This window comes from Canis lupus, chromosome 16, assembly GCF_011100685.1.
Source record: "Canis lupus familiaris isolate Mischka breed German Shepherd chromosome 16, alternate assembly UU_Cfam_GSD_1.0, whole genome shotgun sequence".
NCBI lineage: Eukaryota > Metazoa > Chordata > Mammalia > Carnivora > Canidae > Canis > Canis lupus.
Genome location: NC_049237.1, coordinates 9,239,035 through 9,263,262, shown reverse-complemented (window position 1 = coordinate 9,263,262; position 24,228 = coordinate 9,239,035). Strand labels below are relative to the sequence as shown.

Below are 24,228 nucleotides of genomic sequence, written 5' to 3'. Positions count from 1 at the left end.
CCCCGGGAGCCTGATGTGGGATTCGATCCCGGGTCTCCAGGATCGCGCCCTGGGCCAAAGGCAGGCGCTAAATCGCTGCGCCACCCAGGGATCCTGATCCACATTTTTAAAGATATTATTAATAATATAGCTCTTGTTTATTTAGCAGAAATCTGTACTCTGTATTGAGTGCAGTGCTGTTGTGTTTCATATAGCATTTACCATTCAGGAGACAGCACCCTGATTGGGGTTAGTGTACTTTACATACTGTATAGTCTAATCCTCCAACAATCAATTGAGGTAGATAGTATTCTTCTTCTTCTTCCTTCTTCCTTCTTCCTTCTTCCTTCTTTCTTCTTCTTCTTCTTCTTTTTTTAAGATCTTATTTATTTATTCATGAGAGACACACAGAGAGTGAGAGAGAGAGAGAGAGAGAGAGAGAGAGGCAGAGACACAGGCAGAGGGAGAAGCAGGCTCCATGCAGGGAACCTGACATGGGACTCAATCCCGGGACTCCGGGATCACGCCCTTGGCTGAAGGTGGCACTAAAATGCTGAGCCACCTAGGCTGCCCAGGTAATATTCTTCTATTTAATAGATGAGGAAACTAAAGTTCAAAAGTTAAATGATTTGCCCAAGGCCACATAATTTTTAAAGGGCTGAGCCATGACTCAAAGTCAGGACTTAAAGGCAGGCATTCAGGCACTCCCCGTCTGCTGTGTTTATGCCATTTTCACTTCATAAACCGAATTGGTTAGTAGTAAGTGTGTTACAATCTTGTAAAAGTTTTGTCATATTTTATATACTAAAAACTATTCTCGGGCAGCCCCGGTGGCGCAGTGGTTTAGCACTGCCTGCAGCCCAGGGTGTGATCTGGTGACCCTGGATCAAATCCCACGTCAGGCTCTCTGCATGGAGCCTGCTTCTCCCTCTGCCTGTGTCTCTGCCTCTCTCTCTCTGTCTCTCTGCATCTCTATGAATAAATAAATAATAAAATCTTAAAAAAACAAAACAAAACTATTCTCTCCTTCTCTGTAGTAGTCCTACCAGAGTTAATACAGCTGCTCCCTAACTCCTTAGTAGGAAATCATCAGTAAGACGTTTGATTTCAGTTACTGGTATCTATGACTTCTCTATATTTTCTTTGATATATGAGATGGTATTTTTTCTTTAGGAGGTGAGAACTCATCTTTGGCTCAAATGCTTATGTATGTATGATAAGGAGTTGCTTCTTGTGGTTCTTTTCTTACTTTGTAATATTCTCCCACTATTTAACCTCTTGACTTTTTTTGATTCTCCTTCTTGAAGTTTAGTTTTCCTTACAACTTTCATATATTTCTGCCCCCTACATATACCCAGTTTTCATTCTTTCTATGAAATACCGAGGCATGGCTTAGAAATTTTATTTATTGCCTGTAAAATGATCAAATAACTTGGTGGGTTGACAGAGTCAGCATATGGCTTGCTCAGGTTATTAGATCAGGCTTCTTGGTATTTTACATCTCATGGACCTCAACTACATTGTTTGTGATTTTTCCCAGTAGATTTTGCTTATGGTAGAGTGTATTGGTATACTTGGTTTCTGGTCACCTGATTGAAGTGACACACATAATGATGAAATTAAGCTCATTGCATTAATTTTTGCTTATCCCTTGATAATAACTTCACCTGTTTCTTTGTTGTTAGTAACTAGATGGAACCTAGACAGGCTGCAGTATCTTTGTGCAGGGTTGCAGTGTTGCACAGTTGAAGTCAGAAAGCCTGTGATCTGAGTCCTGGATCCACCACTTAGTAGTAGTGTGATTGGGGGCATGTTATGTAACATCTGACAGATTTGGGTTCCTTGTTTGTATAATGGGAGCTGTCATGCCAGTGTCATTGGCTGTTATAAGGATTAAACATGGTGATGAATATAACATATAGAATATCAGACAGATATTCTGTAGACACTCAACAGAAAGTGAGACATCTGCTTTCTATTATCTTGGAGACCACAGCAATAATTAATAAACCTATGGATAGTCAAAGTACACAAGATACCCAAAGCACTAAAAAGTCTTATATGTATAATTTTGTTAATTTAGGAAGATTAAGAAAAATTAAATACAGATATAATATGAAATAGTGGTATATATGCTGAATTTGTTTCAACAGTGTAATTGCCTACTCATGCCAGGTACTAAGCTGGGTACAGAAGATACAAAGTGAAAAAAATCACAATAGCCCTCCTTCTGAAGTTTATTCTTTAGTAAATAGATATGGAAACAAATAATGTGTTTATTGAAAGCGATATCAACAATCTTATGTTTCTCTAGGCTGCCAAACTTTTTGATGAAGAAGGAAGGAAAAAATTCTTTACACAGGATATGAATAATATTCTTCTGGAGTAAGTAATTATCTTCTTTAATTAAAAGATTATTTAAACTTTAAGAATTCATTTAAAAATATAGTTAGTTACAACTTTACAGGTTGAATGTTATTTTAGATTTAAATGTATTTTTTGTCACTTTATATGAAAGTGTCTTTCTGGAACAGCTCTGAGTGTTCATATTAAATGTGGTATAATTTTCCTTCTATTTTCATTCAGACTTGGGAAGAATAATTCCATTGGTATCTAACAAGGTTAATTATAATTCATACAAACATTTATAGCCAAATGGAAAGTATGGTTTAATATAATCCTCATTGTGAGGCAGGAGAGGGGCCGTGTGGAGAAGACAGAGGGAAGAGTGGAAGGGGAGGCTGACTACTGAGACAGGACACAGATTGTATTTAAATTAGTGACAGTTTTGGGATTGCTCTGTGGCTCAGCGGTTGAGGGTCTGCCTTTGGCTCACGGCGTGATCCCAGTCTGGGGATCAAGTCCCACATCGGACTCTGCATGGAGCCTGCTTCTCCCTCTGCCTGTGTCTCTGCCTCTCTCTGTGTGTCTCTCATGAATAAATAAGCAAAATCTTTTAAAGAAAAGAAATAGTGACAGTTTTCACTCTTAGCTGGAGTTTGATACTGATGAAGCTGCAGGTTCTAAGGTTGTGGTCCAGTAAGCTATCCTTATAAACCTTTTGGTTTGTAAATTTTGACCATTGGTTGTAGAAATGGAGTGTATAATTGGCTGCAAGCAGAACTAGGTATAAAAAGCAATTCTGGAAAAAGCAGATTTTACTCCTCTGGCACGAACATAATATGTGCCTGCCTGTGGTGGTTCAGTAGTGTGTATATGTGTGTGTATATACATATATATATATATATATATAAGCAGTGTTTCCAGTACTGTGTGTGAGTCCTGGTTGAGAAGTTTTTTTTGTTGTTGCTGGAGTAGATATACATTGGAGGTAGTTTCTCATAAGATACAAGGGATGATGGATTGGTTTGCTTTGATAACTATTTTCTTTTTTTGTTTTTTTTGTTTTTCCCCCTCCCCCTTGATAACTGTTTTAATTAAGTGCAGTATCTTTCTCCAGAGTACTTAAAAAAATCTTGTTGGTGTCTTGCGGAAACACATAACCTAGTACACTACTGGTGTGATGACAGAGAAATTTCTTGTTCCTGTTCTTCTTTATTTTAGCCAGGGATTTTCAGATTGATTCTGTCTGCCTGGAAGCAAGGCAAATGCTTCCTGCCTATGCCAGCTCCTTTTACACCCCAGATTCAATAAACAGTGTAACCATTACTCATCAGAGCTGTCCCAGATTCTCTAATCAGGAATCTGACTGGCTTCTTTTTCTTTCCACTCAAGAGTCCTAAGCTTACTGGATCAGGTCCTTTTTCTGTGACTGAGACAGTGCTTTTTTATTTTACTCTTCTATAAAAGGGACTGACTTTTTCTTTCCTGAGAGAAACAAAGGACCATGCTTGGGACATAACATCTCAGATAAGCAGAATATCAGCAGATTACTCACAGGCTTTTCTTTCTCTCTCTCTTTCTAAAGATTTTACTTATTCATAAGAGACACAGGCATAGGGAGAAGAAGGCTCCCTGCAAGGAGCCTGATGCGGAACTCAATCCCAGACTCTGGGATCACACCCTGAGCCAAAGGCAGACGCTCAACTGCTGAGCCACCCAAGCATCCCTCTCTCTTTTTTTAGGTAATCTCAACACCCAGCATGGGGGTCGAACTCATGACCCTGAAATCAAGAGTCACATGCTCTACTGATTGAGTTGGGCAATTGTCCCTCCCCTCCTTTAAAAATGTTTTTATCTTTAAAATTATTTATTTACTTATTTATTTAAAAGAAGGCTCCATGCCCAATGTAGAGCTTGGACTCAAGACCCTGAGATCAAGAGTTGCATGCTGCTCCAACTGAGCCAGCCAGGAACCTCCCCAACAGACTTCCCTTAATCCTCCCTATGTCTATCTTAAATCCTCCAGTTGTGTTGGAATCCATCTATTTTTTTATTTCGCGGAGTGTGCCTCCAGTTCTATAAGACATAGTATTCAGAGTTTAAATTTTTCCATTTTAATCACTTCTTTATGCCCGTGGCCTCTGTTTCCCTTTCCTAAACAAACATCCCTTATTTCTCTAGACTGAGTTGATCTTCTGAGGGTACATGGTACATGATTATTTTGGGTAGTAAATTCATATGAAGTTATCCGGGTACACCAGCTCTGCCTCAACCACTGTTTCCTTATGCTTGGTAGAAAGAGGGGTGAGTTTGTTGGAATAGGGTCCCTTTCTCTTTCTGCCTAATTGAATTTGACTTGGATCAGCAAATACATATCAGCTTTATCTCTTCCCCTATTTCCTCTTTTACCTCAAGCATATATTTACTAACAAAGTCTTGATACTCTGCCTATGATCCCATTCCAACCTGAGTTCTGTTCAACAAATGCTCTAAAGTTGTTTAGGGACAGGAGGGATCTACATCCCTCTTGTATATTATTAATTAACACATCAACAGGCTTTTGAATTTTTGCTATAAGTAAAAAATATTGTGGATTTTGTGTTTTGGTTATTGCTGCCTAAGTCTTTCTTCAGTTACTAGTTTTCAGTGGTTCTGTTATGTGAACAGTAGTGGTAAGATATCTGGAATACTTGAGGAAAAATTCAGGAACTTCAGTAGATTCCTGAATTCATGTGGACTTAGCTTCTTCTTCTTCTTCCTCTTTTTTTTTTTTTTTTTTTTGACTAGTATTTTCAAACTGATTGAATGAAATATATATTCTAGGGCTTTTAAAAAAGATTGTATTTATTTATTTGAGAGAGTGAGCTCATGAATTGGAGGGGAGAAGCAGATTCCCCACTGAGAAGGGAGTCTGACATCGGCTAGATCCCAGAACCCCAAGATCAGACCTGGGCTGAAGGCAGACACTTAACTGACTCAGCCACCCAGGCGCCCCTATATTCTGTTTTTTATTTTTATTTTTTAAAAGATTTTATTTATTTATTCATGAGACACAGAGAGAGAGAGAGAGAGAGAGAGGCAGACACAGGCAGAGGGAGAAGCAGGCTCCATGCAGGGAACCTGACGTGGGACTCAATCCTGGATCTCCAGGATCATGCCCTGGGCCAAAGGTGGTGCTAAACCGCTGAGCCACCCGGGCTGCCCCTATTCTGTTTTTTAAAAAGAGGGAGAAAGATGCCTGGTTGGCTCGTTTGGTAGACCTTGTGACTTGGGTTGTCAGGTCAAGCCCCACATGGAGTCTATGTAGAACTTACTTTAAAAAAAAAAAAAAAAAAAGACTAAACAGAGGAAGTTGATGGGATAAGAAGATATGTCATATATCAACGGTGGGGAAATGACTATTTCTAGAATTCTGTGTGAAAATACAGGTAAGACTAAGTATTCCTGAGCCAGAAGAATCTTGTTTATAAAGTTGGCCATTGTTTCATTTAATGGATTCCTATGTTGAGTTTCTTGGAGGCTTCTTCAGAGGCAAATAAGAGCCTTGTAAAGATAAGAATATAATAGTGGGTTTCAAGCTCATTTACTCACAAAACCCAGTGTTTGTCCTCTATTGCATTATCAGTGGATGATCCCAGTATGTTTTTATCCATTTAGAACCTATAGTGATCGCATGTTCATAATTTATTATCAGAGGTTTGAGACCTACCCATTGTAACTTTCATGCATGGATATCTGCTTAGGGTTAGACCTCACTGAAGGAAGCAAAAGAACCTGGTGGATATAAGGAGGCAGGCTCAGGGAAAGTTTGTTGCTTTAGGAGAAGCTTTATTTCTCTGAAATGTGAAAATAACTGAAATTTAAACTTTTCATTGCCAGGTGTTTTAGGTACTTCTTAGGCCTTAGAAGATTGGAATTCTTAGAAAAAAAAATGTGTGCTCAAAATACACTGTTCTCTGGTAGGAATTTGTATATATTTGTGATAGACCAATACAATCCATAACCTTTAGGGTTAATATGCTTCTCTAATTTTTACCTAGTAATGGCTTAGGAGCAGGGAGTCAGCTCTCTGTGTTTTTCAGTTTCTCTCCTCTTTGGAAACCACTGATTTTTATAAGTATGTCACTGAGTCACTCTATTTTTATTTGGAATCTCTTACTACTTGAAGTTTATATTTTATTTTCAGTCTCCACTAACTTTTAATAATGAGACAAGCCTTGAAAGTCTCCTACCTAGAGACTAGACTTCTAATAAAGATCCACATATAATGTTATTTAGCCAAATGTTTATACACAGAATTCATGACAATAGTGATTGTTTCCCATATGATCCTCTGCATTTAACATTCTGGTTCTAATAGATTCTGAACTTTTTTCCATTTATATATTGTGTTTGACTTCTCTAATACCAAGAATTTTTATTGTCAGCGCTAAAAGCATAATTTTCCACATTTTGTTGTTCCTGAAATCGCAGTGTATAAGTGGTGGATATATTTCATATGGGAGGATTTCTTTTCTTCCCCAAAAGCTGTTAATTGAATCTTTGGATTCATCTTTAAATTGTGAAAAGTATTTGTTAAATCTCTGCGTCTTCTCTAGAATAGAATGTGATGATTTAGACATGGTTTTTTGCCAAGAGTCCCAGGTTGGTCTTGGCCTTCAAATTAACATCTGTTCCTATCGTTCTACAATAGCAGTTCCCATCTTGGAAGAAACCTCAATTATTTATTAGTAAACTTGTCTGGTTGAGAATACGGCGGCTGTTCAAACTTTTTTTTAATGACTCTTAAGCTAAATACCTATTTAACAGTTTATTTATTTTTGGTGTAAAAAACTAATTTACAAATGGAAACATCTGAAAAATTGGAATAAATGGGACAAACTATTAAATATCTAGCTTGTGCAATGCAGGCACAATAAGGGAGACAAGGATGGATGAAACAGTCTGTATATGTAGCCAGAAGGGCTTCACCTTTTCCAGATCTGCAGTTTTTTCCAACATGTCTAAGGAAAAAGTATTCTAAATTCATTGAAACTGTGTGACTCTCTACCTTAGCAATTGCAATGGGGGAGAGAGGCTGTGAAATATCTCTGAGGAGATGAGCTTCTGGTTAATAATAGGGTTCCCGTGCTTTACCCAAAAATGTAGGCTTAAATGTAGACTTTGCCCCTCTTCATCAGAAATTATTCACAGGGACACCTGGGTGGCTCAGCGGTTGAGCGTCTGCCTTCGGCTCAGGTCGTGATCCCAGGGTCCCGGGATCGAGTTTCGCATCAGGCTCCTTGAGGGAAGACTGCTTCTCCCTCTGCCTACGTCTCTGCCTCTCTCTCTCTCTCTCTCTCTCTCTCATGAATAAATAAAACCTTTAAAAAAAAAATGATTCACCAGTTTATTTATGGTTATATAAATTATCTCTACATTTTTTTCCTTGAAAAATACTGTCTAGGAAATCATAGAATGATAAAACGAGAGAAGAGTCCCTCTTCTAGTGAGCCTTTGCTTCCTTGCTTGTGTTGGCACTTAAAAGAAATTCTATACTTTTTATTTGTTGTTTTTGTTCAGCATTGAATTACAGCTACAGGAACTAGGCCCTGTCATTCGTAGTGGTGTCTACTCCCATCTTGAAGCTTTTGTGCCATGCAACAAAGAAACACTGGTAAAACGTCTAAAGAAGTTACATCTCAACGTCCAGGTAAGAGGAGTAATAATAATATTCATATCTGGAGGCTTATAGCTTGTAAAGAGACTGGTTTCTATTTGGGACTTTTGCATATTAGTTGCTTTTCAGTCTTACTGTATGTATTGAATAACTATAGGAGTTATTAAAGACACATTGGATCTCTTGGAAAAATTTACTGTTCAACAATTGATAAATCTAGATGAGAATGTTTTCTAAGGCATAGATTCTTGGGCTGGTAAATTAACTTTAGGTCCACAGCTGACACAACTTTACCCTCAACAACTATCTGACAGATTTATAACTCAGTTTTTTTATTACTAAAACGATTCTATGCAGATATGTTCACACCTATCTTGCACAAACCAATGGAAAGAAACACAGAGTTAAATGTAGCCTTAGAGATATTTTTGGTGTAGTCATCCATGTTTTGCTAGATTCTCCTGGTAATTGTCCAACTTTGAATGCTTCCAGTGGTCAGAAACATATTTCATTGTAATACCAAAAAATTCTTCCAGGCACTGAGACAAAGCTTTCCACCCAGATGCTTTCTACCCTGTTGGTCCTAATTGTACCTTTGAGTCCACTCAGAAAACTAATCATTTGTCACTTTCAGAGCTTTCATGTTTTTGAAAGCTTCTATTATGTCCCTTCTTTCACTTTATGTAAAATGGTTTTTAGTACCTTCACTGTTCTGATTACTCTTCCCATAATTTATTTGATTACATATTTTTAAAATATTTATAACCTGCAAGTAATGGAAAAGAATTTAAATGCAGTTTAAGACGAAAAAGGACTTCTTTTTTCTATTAATAAAAGTATTTCATGGAAGTAAAAATACACCCAGGAAGGGATAGGAACTGATCCTTTGGATTAATTCTTGTTTCTCTCTACCTGTCTTCCCATGTCTCATTTTTATCTTTCTGTGTGGATCTGAAAATAAGATTATCCTCACGGTTTTATATTACAGAAAAGCGACACACACAGACTGACTGAGCCCTCTCAACTTGGTCCAAGCTCTTGGGTTCTGATTATACTATCTTGGGTCAACCAAAATTTTTCTGGCCACATAGGACAACTTGGCTGTCCCAGGCCCCCCATGGCTCTAACGAGGGATTGAATGTGGTGCCCTGGACCACTAGTAATGTGATCTGACAGGCATAGAATTCTTTATTATAGGTATTATACTTCTGTTAATAAAACAATTAAGAGTCTGCCTCTTGCTTTTGGCTCAGGTCATGATCTCAGGGTTGTGAGATTGAGCCCTGCATCAGGCCCCATGCTAGGCATGGAGCCTGCTTGAGATTCTCTCCCCCTTTCCACCTCCCTGTACACACACTCTCTAAAATAATAATAATAATAGTAAATAAATTCAGAGTTTTTTCTCAGTTTAAAGCAGAGTAATAAATACATGAAATTTACTCGAGGTCACAGATTTTATGTCTGTGCCTGGCTCCTTCAGACATTGACAGTTGGAGCTTACTGCCATACATTCAGATGACAGAAATGGTCCAATAAAAAAAGATCTAGAGGTAGGAGAACTTTTTGCATATTATATTTTCTAAGGAATATTTCAGGTTTGATGTTTGAAGTTATTTAATATGCCTGTTGGTTGTAGAAGGCATTTATCTTAATCCTTTCTTTTCTTTATATGGTTTTATCATGTACATTTATAATCCCTGAATACTATATTGTTGGATTTTGTATATTCTTGAGCTTCAAATAAATAGAGTGATATTATCGCCATACTTTTCTTCTGCAGCATACTTTTAAAAATGTATGTATGGGGATACCTGGGTGGCTCAGCTGTTAAGCACCTTCCTTCAGCTCAGGGCGTGATCCTGGAATCCTGGGATCGAGTCCCACATCAGGCTCCCTGCATCGAGCTTGCTTCTCCCTCTGCCTGTGTCTCTGCCTCTCTCTTTCTGTGTCTCTCATGAATAAATAAACAAAATATTTAAAAAATTAATAAAAATAAAAGTATATGTATATATTTATTTATTTATTTGAGAGAGAGAGAGCATGCACACCAGCAGAGGGGAAGGGCAGAGGGAGAAATAGGCTCCTTGCTGAGCATGGAGCCCAACACAGGACTTGATCTTAGGACCCTGGGATCATCACCCGAGCCGAAGACACCTACTGAGCCACCCAGTTGCCCCATGCAGCTTGCTTTTTAACACTGAACATTATGTACCTCAGATTTATTTGTCTTTACGTGTGGTGAACTTCATTTTTAGAGTACATTTGCTGTACAATCTATAAATATATTCAAATTAATTTATTCATTTTACTGTTGATGGATATTTGGGTTGTTCCCAGACAGATAGTCTCAGCTACATAATTAAGAAATGATCACCTTGGGGGATACCTGGGTGGCTCAGTGGTTGAGTGTCTGCCTTCGGCTCAGGTCATGATCCTGGGGTCCTGGGATCAAGTCCTGCATCAGGCTCTCTGTAGGTAGCCTGCTTCTCTTTCTGCCTATGTCTCTGCCCCTCTCTCTGTGTCTCTCATGAATAAATAAATAAAATCTTAAAAAAAAAAAAAGAAGTGATCACCTAGGAACCATGATACTAAATGTTCATATTTCTTAATGGAATTTTTATAGCAAACACTGTCATATGTATAATAATACTTACTAATTAGCATGCATGAAATTAGTAAGTCTTCGAGTTTCTTCTTCCTTTTTGGCCTTGACCTTGCATTTTTGCTTGCCAGTGTAGGTCACAATTAGTAACAATAAACGAAAGAACAGGATGCCAACATCCTGTTGGTAGTCCCCCAAACCAAATTGCATGTTCCATTGTTGGCAAAGCAGTATCTCCTCTTGCGGTACTGGTTCCCTATCCTAATGAGGATCAACTAGTAGTGGTCTGCACAATGTAGATTTTGTTCTTTATTTAATCCTAAAGCGTCCTTATAATGTATTGGCCAAACGGGCATTTTTAAGAATGTAAAGGAATACATTGTGTGTCAACTAAACTCAAATAAAAATTTTTAAGAAAAAACACTATTAATTATGCTGGGGTAACAAGTAAAAAGTGGGATTCACATTGGCTGCCTGGAAAGTTTGGTTATCCTAATTTTATATCCAGTTGCATTATGAAAAGTCATTGTGGTAGAAGAAATGTTTGGATTTAAATATGTTTTTAAAGAATATGTTTACATTTCAAATCTATAATCAGTATCTTTTGAGAATCTGCTTTAATTTTTGTAAATATGTTTTAAAAAGCTCTTAGTATATTTTTTTTGTCAGGATGATCGTTTAAGAGAGCCTCTGCAAAAACTGAAACTGGCTGTTAGCAACGTCATGCCTGAACAGCTATTTAAATACCAGGAGGACTGCCAAGCTCGTAGTCAAGCTAAGTGTGCCAAGTACGTACCTCTTTTATTTGCACCAGCTTTGCATTTGAGAAATATCTTTAGCTCTTAAGGATTGGTCTTATAGACTGCATCACCAAGTAGAAATCCACATATACCACCACTGAAATGGTATAATTGAGTATTTTCTAAGTGACACAGCACTTTCCATTCAATTGCTTTGGTGTCAAAAGCAAAAGGTCTCTTGATTTAGTGTGTGGGTATGATCAGAGCAAGAGCTGGCACTGGTCAGATATTCACATGTCAACCAATTTGACTGGCTAAAGTTGGGCACAAATATTTCCTAAACTGAAAGATAAGTATTCATGGCCTTATGTTACAGTTTGAAGACCTCATTTACCAAACCATTTTATAACACATTTCAAAGTATTATGTATAAAATTAAGCAATTTAACAAGTGTCTCTGGAGCATATCATTGGCACTATTGGGTTAAAACTCTGCTTCATAAATCTTTTTCATTTTTAGGTTGCAAACAGATGAAGAACGAGAAAAAAATGGATCCGAGGAAGACGATGATGAGAAACCAGGGAAACGTGTCATAGGACCAAGAAAGAAATTCCACTGGAATGACACCATCAGGTAAAATTTAACCAAAGCCTTCACTTTTAACCAAATAGATAATGCAGAACTAAGGTTTCTAAAAAAAAAGAATATACAGTAAATAGAAGAGTAGATTGGAAGCTACCAAAGATTAGTGTGTAGGAAAATTCATTCAAAGGAAGATTCATTTGGTCCTGATATTCTTAGAGCGCTCTCACTTTTATTTTTGTATCCTATTTTTTTATAAGCTTATCTTCTAATAATTAAGTGTAAGTCATACTGGTTTCAGAAGGTGAAGTACTCCATATACTTGTATAATCAGTCATCTTTTTTACCAGTATTTCAGTACTCCAAGTAGAGGGTTTGGCTCAGGACTATCCTTTCAGTCTTTGGTGCCTAGATGAAAGGTATCAAAGGAAATTGTTTCATATTGGGGATTTGGCTGTAGTGCAATGAGTGATGTGTATTGGAAATTATTTATCTTCATGTCATCTTCTGAATTCTTGAGATAATATTCTTTATTATTGCTGTCAGATTTATGTGCTTTTAAAAAAATCTGTTTCAAGCTTAATTTTCCACAATTTTGCAGTCAAGATTTATATATAAATATATATTTTTAATCTGTTTAGAACTTTGTTATGTAACCTTGTTGAGATCAAATTGGGATGCTATGAGTTAGAGCCAAATAAAAGCCAGTCCGCTGAGGATTATCTTAAATCCTTTATGGAGACAGAGGTGAAACCATTGTGGCCTAAGGGCTGGATGCAGGCAAGGTAAGAAATATGACATCCTAGATTTTACTTTACTTTCTTATTATTGCTATTATTAAAGATACATATATATACACACACGACATTCATTTTGCTAAGAACCTAGTGTGGTTAGCATTCTATACAGTCATCTCAGATGATCTCTGCTTTGAAAACTTCAAGCACTAAAAAGACAAAACAATCACATGGACCTGGAGATACAGAGATTCATATAAAGAGTGATATTTTTTTGCCAGCCACTTTTTCCTTTTTGCACCTGAATTCGCTAATAGAGAAATGGGAGGAGGAGAAGATGGTTATGAACTTTGGGAGGGGAACTTCACAGGGGAGATAAGGAACCAAATACAAAATTGAGAGATAGGAAAAGACACCCCAACCTTACCTTCTGTTGAAAATAGTCAATGTAGAGTGGTATCTCAAAAATTAAGAGTAGCCCAATTTAAAGTTTAAGGAGGTAAGAATGTTAAAATTAATAAATTTGGTTATCTCAAACTCTCATTTTAAAGTGTTCCATCTAAAATCAACAAAACATCTGTTGATCTGTTAAAGACTTAAAAAAATAAATGTGCCATAAAAATCCCCACAAAATAGATTATTGAATTTACTCTGTGCCATTATAACTCTCATTTGATAAATAAGTAATAGACTGTTGAAAACCATGTAACTAAAACAAAGTGGCGATCATTATCTGTTACGCAAAAATGATCATGTTTTTTTAACTTTTGCAGAATGCTTTTTAAGGAAAGCCGGAGTGTACATAATCATCTTACTTCTGCTCCGTGAGTAAAACAGAATCCAGATTACTTCATTTATTTTTGCTCACATTATGTGCTTTAGTAAACAAAAGTACTATTTATTACTGCTAGGTGAAATAGTACTTAAATGTACATTTAGATAATCTCCCATTTTACTACTGCCTTTAAAAAAGTAAGTTTAAAAAAAAAAGTAACTGTGTAGACCTGAGAACACATTTATCTATTAAATAGTTCTCAAAAAAAAAAAAAAAAAAAAAGTTCTCAGGCTAGTCTCCAAAAACCTGAATCTGTGCTGGCCTGAGATTTGGTAGTTAGGAGCCATGTAAACAGGAAGGCTCTGATGGTTTCCTTTGTTCCTGGGCTGCCTTCCCTCCCGTTCTTTGGTGTCCTCCTTCTTTTCCCCTCTGCGACCATCAGTGTGGCTAACCTATAGCTTTGTGCAGTCCAAGATGGTTTCGTATATATGCCTGCCTTGCCTTGCCTTACAGAGTGTTTTATTCCACAAAATTAACTTATTCTTCATTTCCTTCCCTTCTTTTCAAAACTGAGTATTCCCTTAGTGATATGATTACTGAAGAAAGGTCTCTTAACCTGATAAGCAGTAGTAAAAGCTGCGGTTTTTGTGGTTGCATGTTTGAGTGAATATGACTTGAGTAGAACTTTATTTTTACCTACAACTTGAGGCCGTTTCTCTGTAGCATAGAAGTGTGGTAATAGTTAATAAAATATTAAATTAGCAAGGTATGAGAATTTATGGATCACTGTAATTCAGTATTCTAAGAGGTCTGGTTAGCAATATTATGGAACTCTGCTTGTATACAATTATGGTGGAAATTTTTTACAACTCTTAGAAAAAACACTTTGTTAGCATATTGTCAGAGTTGTATTGAGTTGGTTGTGGTTTTCAGTTTTTGCTGTTTTTATTGCTGGTGGTTTAGTTATCCTGGGGCAGGGGGAAATCTATGTATTGGTGTCAATAACATTTCTGGCCTTTAACTTAACCATAGTTATAAAATTACATGTTTTACAATTCAGATATAAATAATTAATTCCTTTAAACCTAAAGCAGATGTTTATATAGATCCTTTCTCCCAGTTTTTTTTAGTAGCTGTATTACTATGTAAGTTCTATTTTGTATCAGAAAGTGGAAATCTATGGGATACGTGGGCCTGGACATCTTTTGCCTCAATGGTCTTTATTTAAAAAACTTTGAAAATTACTTTTGTTTTAATGAAGTTGAAGATTGACAGATTTATTTATTTATTTATTTATTTATTTATTTATTTATTTATTTATTTATGATAGACATAGAGGGGGAGAGAGAGAGAGGCAGAGACACAGGCAAGGAGAGAAGCAGGCTCCATGCTAGGAGCCCGGCATGGGACTCGATCCCGGGACTCCAGGATTGCGCCCTGGGCCAAAGGCAGGCGCCAAACCGCTGAGCCACCCAGGGATCCCCAAGATTGACAGTTTTAATCAAGATATTTTTTAATTTAATGGATAACATTTCAACATAGTGAAGTTGCAATACCCAGTGTGAGATATTTTAGCTTGTTAACCCTTTAATTATCCAACAGACTTTTGAGTATTTTCTCCTACTATGGAACCTGTAAGATTTCTTTCATCTTCAAACTTTTTCACACTGGTTCCCAAAGGTACCAAGGTTCCGTGGTAACTTTTTTGCATTTTTTGTTCTGTCATTTTGACATTTATTTGAATTTTTATATTAAAATAATTTTCTTTAAAAATAAAGGTTTTTTTTGTTTTTAAAATAATGCCCCATTTACAACTTCTCCCCAAATTATGGTTTAATTTGAGCTGAAAGTTTCTTGAAGTTCATTTTCCTATAAATAATTATAAATTCTTAGCAGTTCTTTGAAGTGAGTCCTTAGGCAGCTATGTTACCCTACCTTGAGTTTTTTTTTTTTTTGAGTATTTGCATTTAATTTTTTTAAAAAACCTTTATCTACAATTCATGTTTGCTAATGGTTTGGCCTTTCTTTCCAGTTGATTGAAATTGAAGGAAGTGTTACTGTATATTCACATATATACTGAGCACATATATATAGTTCCTTCCTACATAGAGTTTTCCAAATAGCATAAGAAATTATTTACCCATGTAATGACAAGATTATGTTATAATTTCCTAATGAGTGACCTAACTGCTACTGAAATGGCCTCCTTTTTCATTTTTTGTCTTAGGGCAAAGAAAAAGGTGATTCCTGCACCTAAACCCAAAGTGAAGGTAAGTTATTAGTCATGATTGGGGAATGTTGAAATACATTCTTAAGATGCAAAGGATATATGTGGTTGTTTTTTTTTTTTTTTTTTTAAGATTTTATTTATTTATTCATGAGAGGCAAAGAGAGAGAGAGGCAGAGACACAGGCAGAGGGAGAAGCAGGCTCCATGCAGGGAGCCTGACATGGGACTCGATCCCAGGACTCCAGGGTCAGGCCCTGGGCTGAAGGCGGCACTAAACTGCTGAGCCACCTGGGCTGCCCTATGTGTTTGGCATAGGTAGATAGGTACCATACTTTTAAGAAGAGTGTTTTTAAACTTTGTAAAAATCCTAGAACTATTGTTTTTCAGAGAATTAAATTGTAAGATTTAGCCTGTTAGAAGTGCTCTATCAAATATAACAAATATCCTTTAAAAGCATAGTTGAGATTGCAAGTATATGAGAAATCCATAACGCCCAAAACAAGCTGCTGCCAGTGTTAATCTGTCATTGAAACTTTGGTTGCCTTTAGGTGCCTTTGCTGATTTTCATCAGTTGCTTTATGATTATTTTTAAATATCTTCTCAGAGCACAGCAGATAGGGTTTTCTTAGCCTTATATAGGTTAGGAATTAGACTGAAACTCTGGATAAACCTGGAAACTTCAAAGGATAACATCTTTAGTAAAAGAAAGGACTAGAAAAGAAATCCACTCATCAGCAGAAAGATAAGAAACTTGGGTGTCTTGGCCTGAGTTCTAGAAGTCCTTCCTGAGCATTTTCTCTGGTTTCAGAGTTTAATTTATACTACCTACAAGATCTGGGAAATTCTCAAGCTTTGAAAATAACTTAAAGGTATTAGATTAGTTATTAACCCAGGGCAGATGACAAATCACATTCTCTCTGGAATTATGCTGTTTCATTCCAGGCCTCAAAGGCTTACCACATATATACTATGTCAAACAAGAGCTTAAAATCTGAAAATACAGAATATATAAGGAAATAAGTTACTATGAGTGAGAGTCATCAGAAACATTTGACAGAATTAGATCCCTGAGAAGGGCAAGTGATGGATTTATTGGGTTTAGAAATAAAGGAATCTAACTCGTTTAATATTTAAAGGAGAAAAGGGGATAAAAAATACCAAAATAAATAAAGCAGAGTTGGGAAAAAAAAAAAAAACAAGTATATAACAAATGAAAATTGTAAAAGTAAAATTGTAAAGAAAGCCCACATCCTTTAGGTTTTGAACTTTCACCCTAGCTTTTATCTCTTTGAATAGATGAATTTCCTTGCTTATGAGGTTATTGCCAGAAGGTCAATATTTGTTACTCTGTAGCCTTCTTAACTTTTAGTATTAGAAGCTCTTTGTACAGAGTAAATAGTCCTTCTATACCTCATTTGTCTTCTAATCCAAATAATACTGAGCCAGTATTTCTTCACATCTGTTGAGTTCATGCTTTGCTTTGACATTTTATTTTTAAACTTCTAATTCTCTCCATAAAGTGTTGATTAAATTTTAATACATGTATTCAAACATATGATTAATTTATCGAATTCTAATGGTGACAAGGGTGGTATAGGGGAATCAACCTGTTTTTTGTGTGTGTCTTCGTGATTAATTACCATTTCCTTTTCCCCAAAAGGAAAAACTATTGCTGATTTGTGTTTTTCCTATCCTGCCACCCATCAAATACCTATTTTAGTTATAAAGGCAATAAGAAAGTATAGTAGAAAATGCAAATGCAGAAAAGTAAGGAGAAAAGTAAAAGTATCCAGGGAAAAAAGCTCTTCCTTTCTGGTACACACTCACCATCCCTTCTTCTGTATCTCTGTCCTTGCCATCAGTCCTTCCATCTATCCAAACAGCCATTCATTTGTTCAGATTGAATTAACATTTTATAAACGGGATAACCTACTTTTTAAACTCGAGTATATGCCCTGGAAAATCATCTCTCCTGGTATAAATTTATATAGCACGCCGGTGGATATATTTAACATTACTTTTATAAGAAAAAATTAATTTAGGGACAACTGGCTGGTTCAGTCAGAAGAGCATGCAACTCCTGATCTCAGGATGTGAGTTCAAACCCCATGTCAGGTGTAGAGATTATTTAAATAAAAAATAAAACTTAAAATAAAAAAGTTATGTAACAGGTACCTGGCTGGTTCATTTGGTAGAGCATGCAACTCTTGATCTCAGGGTTGTGAGTTCAAGCCCCACATTGGGCCTAGAGCTTACTTTAAAAAAATATTAAATAAATAATACGTAAATAAAAATGAAACCAGTTTATTCTTTTAAAAAAATAAAAACTGGGATCCCTGGGTGGCGCAGTGGTTTAGCGCCTGCCTTTGGCCCAAGGCCTGATCCTGGAGACCCGGGATCGAATCCCACGTCGGGCTCCCGGTGTATGGAGCCTGCTTCTCCCTCTGCCTGTGTCTCTGCCCCTCTCTCCCTCTCTCTCTCTCTCTCTCTCTCTCTCTCTCTCTCTCTGTGACTATCATAAATAAAAAATAATAATAATAAGTAAATAAATTTTTAAAAATTAAAAAAAAAAGTTACATTAAAAATCCATTTATATTGGTAATGCTACCATTATTATTCTAATACATTTCCCCACCCTCAGTTTCTGTACTTTTTAATAAAAATGGTATTTTCACTAATGATAATTGGATGGATGGCATGTCAAAGCAAATGTGTATCATAGGTATTACCCATTTGTCTTAACGGTTTTGATCTCAATGCAGTTACACTACAGAATTCTGAGAGGCAGCAGGCTTTTCAATCAGGGCTTATAGAATAGCAGCTTAGAAAAACTGCAGAGGAAGTTAGAGTTTAACAGCCTTCTTAACAGCTACTTTACTGTAATACCTTAGAAGGTGATGGTAAAGACACTTCCTCTCTATTCTTTCCCCACTCAGGTTTAGGTAAGTGCTGTATAAATTGATGTGTAAGTCGGGACGCCTGGGTGGCTCAGCGGTTGAGCTCCTGCCTTTGGCTCAGGGCATGATCCCAGAGCCCTGGGATCGAGTCCCGCATCAGGCTCCCTCCAGGGGGCCTGCTTCTCCCTCTGCCTATGTCTCTGTCTCTCTCTCTGTGTCTCTCATGAATACATAAATAAAATCTTAAAAAAAATTGATATGTAATTCAAGACTTTGGGGTTAGGTTTTTTTTAGTTTGTTTTTAAGAAACTAATCAAAGAAACTTAAGTGCTTTTTATGTAATGGTTTTAATTCTTCTTAATTTTAAAAATGATGAGTCAAATTCCTTATATTTCCCTTTTAAGGAAAATGGTTACTTTTTTTTTTTTTTAGATTTTTTTTTTTTAATTTATCTGAGAAACAGGAGAGAAATATCATGAGTAGGAGGAGGGGCAGAAGGAAGGGAAAGGGAGGGCTCCACACTGAGCACAGAGCCCCACACAGGCCTAATCTAATGACCCTGAGATCACGACGAGCCAAAACCAAGAGTCGGAAGTCCAACCGACTGACATATTATCATCCCCGGCGCCCTGAAACAAATATATTTTAATTCTTTTGCTCTTTGAATATTTTAAACTGTGCACTAATTCTCTTTTCCTTGAATTTTAAGAGACTTCATTTTTTTGGAAAAAAAAATACAAAATTCTCTTAGGTATTCAGAATTTTAATTCCCAGTACTCTTGTTTTCTTAATGTATAGTGCCTTGCTCAAAGTAGGCATTTAGTAAATACTTGTTGAATAAATTACAAATGACTTCTACCATAATGAATAGAAGACATAATTTAAGTATACTTGGATTGAATCCCAGTTTGATGTACCACTTTCTCTACGTATTGAGTATGGGTGGCTACAGGACAGGGCATACAAAGGCAGAAATACAAGGGTCCAGAAAGTGAGCATTAGTTCCTAGCAAATCATACCTCAGAAGAAGGGTAGTGTCTTAGGATAAAGGCAGAATTTCTCCTACATACAAGGAGAATAAAAAGAAAGTACTCTCTGAACAGATGGATTTGGAATAGTATCTGAAGATCTGATGCAGGTGGGTGGGGTGAAGGAGGGTTTCACCAATAGTGTAACTAGTGTTTGAATGCTCTTTTGGCTTGGTTTTAATTCTTCTTAGAAGAGCTTACTAAGGCATAGCAGCTGTGTCAGGAGCTCTGTCCTCAGAACTGCTTTGGTTTTTTCAGTCTACAGATACCAATAGAATTTTAATCACTGCCAGACTTTCTTAGTCCTTTTAAAGACTAATACTTAGTAACTATTTATTAATCATTTAATTTGTTCCACTATAACGCTGTTTATGCTAGGAGTGTAGTCCAAAAAAGGACCAGAAAACTCCTGCATCCCTGGTGGCTTCAGTTGGGGGTCCTTCCGCGAGCTCTAGCACATCCGCCGTGGCCTCTACCAGCTCCAGCTCTATGCCAGCGCAGGAGACCATCTGCCTTGATGACTCCCTAGATGAAGACCTTTCTTTCCATCCACCTGCACTGGATCTTGTTTCTGAAGCTTTAGCTGTTATCAACAATGGGAACAAAGGCCCTCCAGCTGGCTCAAGGATAAGTATGCCAACTGCAAAACCTCGTCCAGGACTGAGAGAAGAAAAGTTAGCAAGCATCATGAGTAAACTGCCGCTGGCTGCTCCTAAAAAACTAGATTCTCCTCAGACTGCACATTCATCAAGTCTTATTGCTGGTCACACAGGGCCAGTACCAAAGAAACCCCAGGATTTAGCTCATACTGGCATCTCTTCAGGCCTTATTGCTGGTTCTTCAATTCAGAACCCTAAAGTTTCCTTGGAACCTCTGCCAGCCAGGCTGCTTCAACAAGGACTACAGAGGTCGAGTCAGATCCATGCTTCTTCCTCTGCACAGACCCACGTGTCCTCTTCTTCCCAAGCCCAAGTTGCTGCCTCCTCTCATGCTCTGGGGACACCAGAGGCCCAGGATGCTTCTTCGTTAACACAAGTAACAAAGGTGCACCAGCATTCAGCTGTCCAACAAAACTATGTGTCTCCATTACAAGCTACCATTAGTAAATCACAGACCAACCCAGTGGTGAAATTAAGTAATAATCCCCAACTTGCCTGTTCATCCCCGCTTATTAAGAACTCGGATAAGCCACTTATGTACCGCCTTCCCTTATCTACTCCCTCACCTGGAAATGGTTCTCAAGGGTCCCACCCCCTGGTTTCTAGGACAGTACCCAGCACCACTACCTCCAGTAACTATTTAGCCAAGGCTATGGTGTCACAGATGTCCACGCAGGGTTTCAAATCTCCCTTCTCAATGGCTGCATCCCCCAAACTTGCCGCATCTCCAAAACCTGCCACATCTCCTAAACCCTTGCCCTCACCTAAGCCTTCTGCCTCCCCCAAGCCCTCTCTGTCAGCTAAGCCTTCGGTATCAACTAAACTTATTTCTAAATCCAACCCCACTCCCAAGCCTCCTGTACCCCCAACCTCTTCCAGTCCAAATGCACTAGTAGCCCAGAGTAGCCACTCCAGCAGTAACAACCCAGTCCATAAACAGCCCAGTGGGATAAACCTCAGCAGACAGTCACCCACCTTGAATTTGCTGCCCTCTAATCGCGCTTCAGGCCTTCCATCCACAAAAAATCTTCAGGCCCCTTCAAAGCTCACAAATTCCTCATCCACTGGAACTGTTGGGAAGAATAGCTTGAGTGGAATTGCAGTGAATGTACCTGCCAGCAGAGGTAGCAACCTTAACTCAAGCGGAGCGAATAGGACTAGTCTCTCTGGGGGAACAGGAAGTGGAACACAGGGTGCTACTAAACCATTGTCTACTCCACATAGACCATCCTCTGCCTCAGGGTCTTCAGTGGTAACAGCCAGTGTGCAGGTATGTATGTTCTATACGTTCAAGGGATAAAGTGTAAGATTGTGTGATCTTTCCTGTGAGTCCATTTAATAACCATATGTATAGCTTGTTTATAATAGCTTCTTACAACTTATAGACAAGGAATGTTCCTGGTGCTGATGTCACAGTAATGGGGATACTTGGTGGATGAGGTTTTTGTTGGGATGTGGATTTTTTTTTTTTTTTTTTTTGGTAAATTAACACATACATGCTTTCGCAATTTTTGAAAAACACGTAAAATGCATATTTAAAACTATATGTTGTCAAAAGTCCAGAACAAATCAGTGACTTACAAGTTTAACAGACTCTCACTTGTCTCTGTTCTCCCCTTCTCTAGTCCCCCTTTCTCCTGGCAACTTCTTGATTTTTTTACTTAGTCAAATTTTACATTCATGGGTTTTTTTCCTTTAATCATTTGTCTTTTCAAAAAAAATTTTTATTTTGCATGAATTTTACAGCTATTCATATAGAACTCTTCACCAAATTATTGTCAGTATTCTTTTATACCACAGTTTCCCCATTTAAGTTCTTAATTTAAATTTATCTCACAGTTAGCAGGAGTGCCTCACTCAAGGAGTCTTTTCAAGAAGGCTAACATGAAACCTATTTTACTGTAGCTCAAGCATACCTGATGATTTCTGTGCTGTCACACTTGAGTATGTATAGACTTCTTGGGTCACTGTCTCCCTCCCAATCTTATAAATACTGTTCCACTGATCTTTGCTTAGTTTTGAGGATTATAGAGAAGTTGGAGGCTGTCCAGTATTTTGTTACCTCATACGTGCTTTTTCTGCCTAAATGCCTAAGATTTTCTCTTTTTCCTTGAAATTAAAGTATCAAATTTAATTTAATTTTAATTTTTAAATTTTAATTTTTGTTGATTTTGTACCTAGAACATGGTAACACTTTTCAGTCTAATAACCTGGTGGCTTTTTCAGGTCAAGAATATTTCGTCCTGTGATGTGTTTCATTATCGTTTCTGATCCATTTGGCCTAGGTTTGTTGAGAACTCTGTATCACTCCTATTTCATCTCTTTCTTTCCACAGCCTGTCACTATTTTCATTTTTCTGCCTCTCCTTATATTCTGAGACTTGTCAGATTTGTCTTTCACGTGACCAGTTTGATTTCTTAAATATTCTTCCTCCCTGTCCCTCATCCCAAAAAGTAATACATATTCACTGTAGGCAAATTCACAAAAAAGAAAAATCACCCATCATCCCACCACTGTTTATATTTTCCTGTTACTTTTTTGGATTCTTGTCAAGAAAGTGAGTTTCACATAATACGCTGTTTCACAACAAGCTTTGAAAAAAATATGTAACATTTTATGATGTATTAGTCATTAGATTATTAAGTGCTTTTTGAAGACATGACTTTTGTTGATTTGTGGAGTTCTGTTGCTTTGTACTGCTTCCTGTGGATGGGGAGTAGGAGCACCTAATAACAGAATGGTTACCTTGCTGTTTGTAGATGTTTTCTGCTCTTCAGTACAAGCTAAACATTTGTATTCATAAACACGTGAAGCCCAAATTATCACTCTGCCATGACTGTAGGCTTAGTAATGAATGAATTTATTACAGAATTCTAATCTACAACAAAATTCAATTAAATGATACCTTTAGTAGGTGAAATCTGGGACTCACTGATATTTTATCTGCTTAGTTTTTTATCAGAAATAAAACAAAAAACCCTGCTGATCAGGGATTGTATGTTAAAATCTAAGTTATAACTAAGGTCTGGAAGGTAGTCCACATTCCTCTTTGTGTATTACCTTTATTAAAATGTTGACTATTTTTGACATTAATCTTCAATTTGAGTAAAGAAGAGAATTATAACAAATGCCAGTTTCCTGCCACATGGGTCCTCTTTCCTAGTATCAATTACTTTTAATTCTCTTAGCTTTTTCTGTGTTTTTAAATATTAAGAATGAATGGAAGACAATTTATTCTCTTAACTTCTTGTCATGATAAGGCTTTTAGCTCTGTTTATGCCTTTGCCATTCTCCTAAAAGAGTAAAATTACAACTTTTGCTTAAATCTGTGACTAAAATATTGTCTCTGTTGAGCTAAATTGTAAACTATGGTTTCATTTGCTTTCTTATTTTAAGCTTTTGGCTTTTGTCCTGAAGAAAAATTGCCCACCCCCCCCGCCCCTTCACTTTGAATTTAAGGTTAAATGTCTCTCCATCCTTTGTCATCTCCAAAGTCTCAGTTCTATCCCTGTCCCACCATTGCCCACATCCTTCTTGTATTTGATCTTTTACCCCAGGAGAACCTAGATATTTGGCATAACAATTCATTTGTCAGTGGAGAACCTACATGGCAAAATTTGCGTTTCCCTAAAGTAAATGCTTTCTTCTGGTTTTCATCCTTTCCAAAATGACTTTATGATTTTAAGGCCTTAATTTTCCTGCCTTTAGATTTGATCCTTTTTGTTCTATCTTATTGGTTTGGCTGAAGAAAAGGTCAGTAATTGAATAAGATTGTGACTTTGGGAGAACCTGTGGTTTGTGGGTTTTTTGGTTTATGTGTTTGTTTTTTGTTTTTTTAATGTAGCCTCTAGATCCTGTCTCTCTAGCACTCTAACACTAAAAGGAGATTCCCTGTCTGTGCCTGCAAAACATTAAACTCCTGTATGAAAGAGCCATCTGTTCATTTGCAGAGTGAAAAGGACAGGTCCTGAGTTTAACAAGTTAAAATCTTTCTGGG

General features: G+C 37.2%; 1 protein-coding gene across 4 annotated transcripts in view; it reads left to right on the top strand.

The window, feature by feature from the left end:
- UBN2 (ubinuclein 2) overlaps positions 1 to 24,228 on the top strand; it is an 87,142-nt gene that overhangs the window by 32,479 nt on the left and 30,435 nt on the right. For 3 of the 4 annotated variants that reach the window (XM_038559416.1, XM_038559415.1, XM_038559417.1), the window contains exons 7-14: positions 2,294 to 2,364; positions 7,885 to 8,014; positions 11,253 to 11,371; positions 11,844 to 11,957; positions 12,548 to 12,691; positions 13,417 to 13,467; positions 15,646 to 15,688; positions 19,951 to 21,501. In XM_038559416.1, coding sequence (XP_038415344.1) covers positions 2,294 to 2,364; positions 7,885 to 8,014; positions 11,253 to 11,371; positions 11,844 to 11,957; positions 12,548 to 12,691; positions 13,417 to 13,467; positions 15,646 to 15,688; positions 19,951 to 21,501 — 2,223 coding nt within the window. The remainder of the gene's footprint in view (positions 1 to 2,293; positions 2,365 to 7,884; positions 8,015 to 11,252; positions 11,372 to 11,843; positions 11,958 to 12,547; positions 12,692 to 13,416; positions 13,468 to 15,645; positions 15,689 to 19,950; positions 21,502 to 24,228) is intronic. The other variant, XM_038559418.1, reaches the window with a different exon arrangement.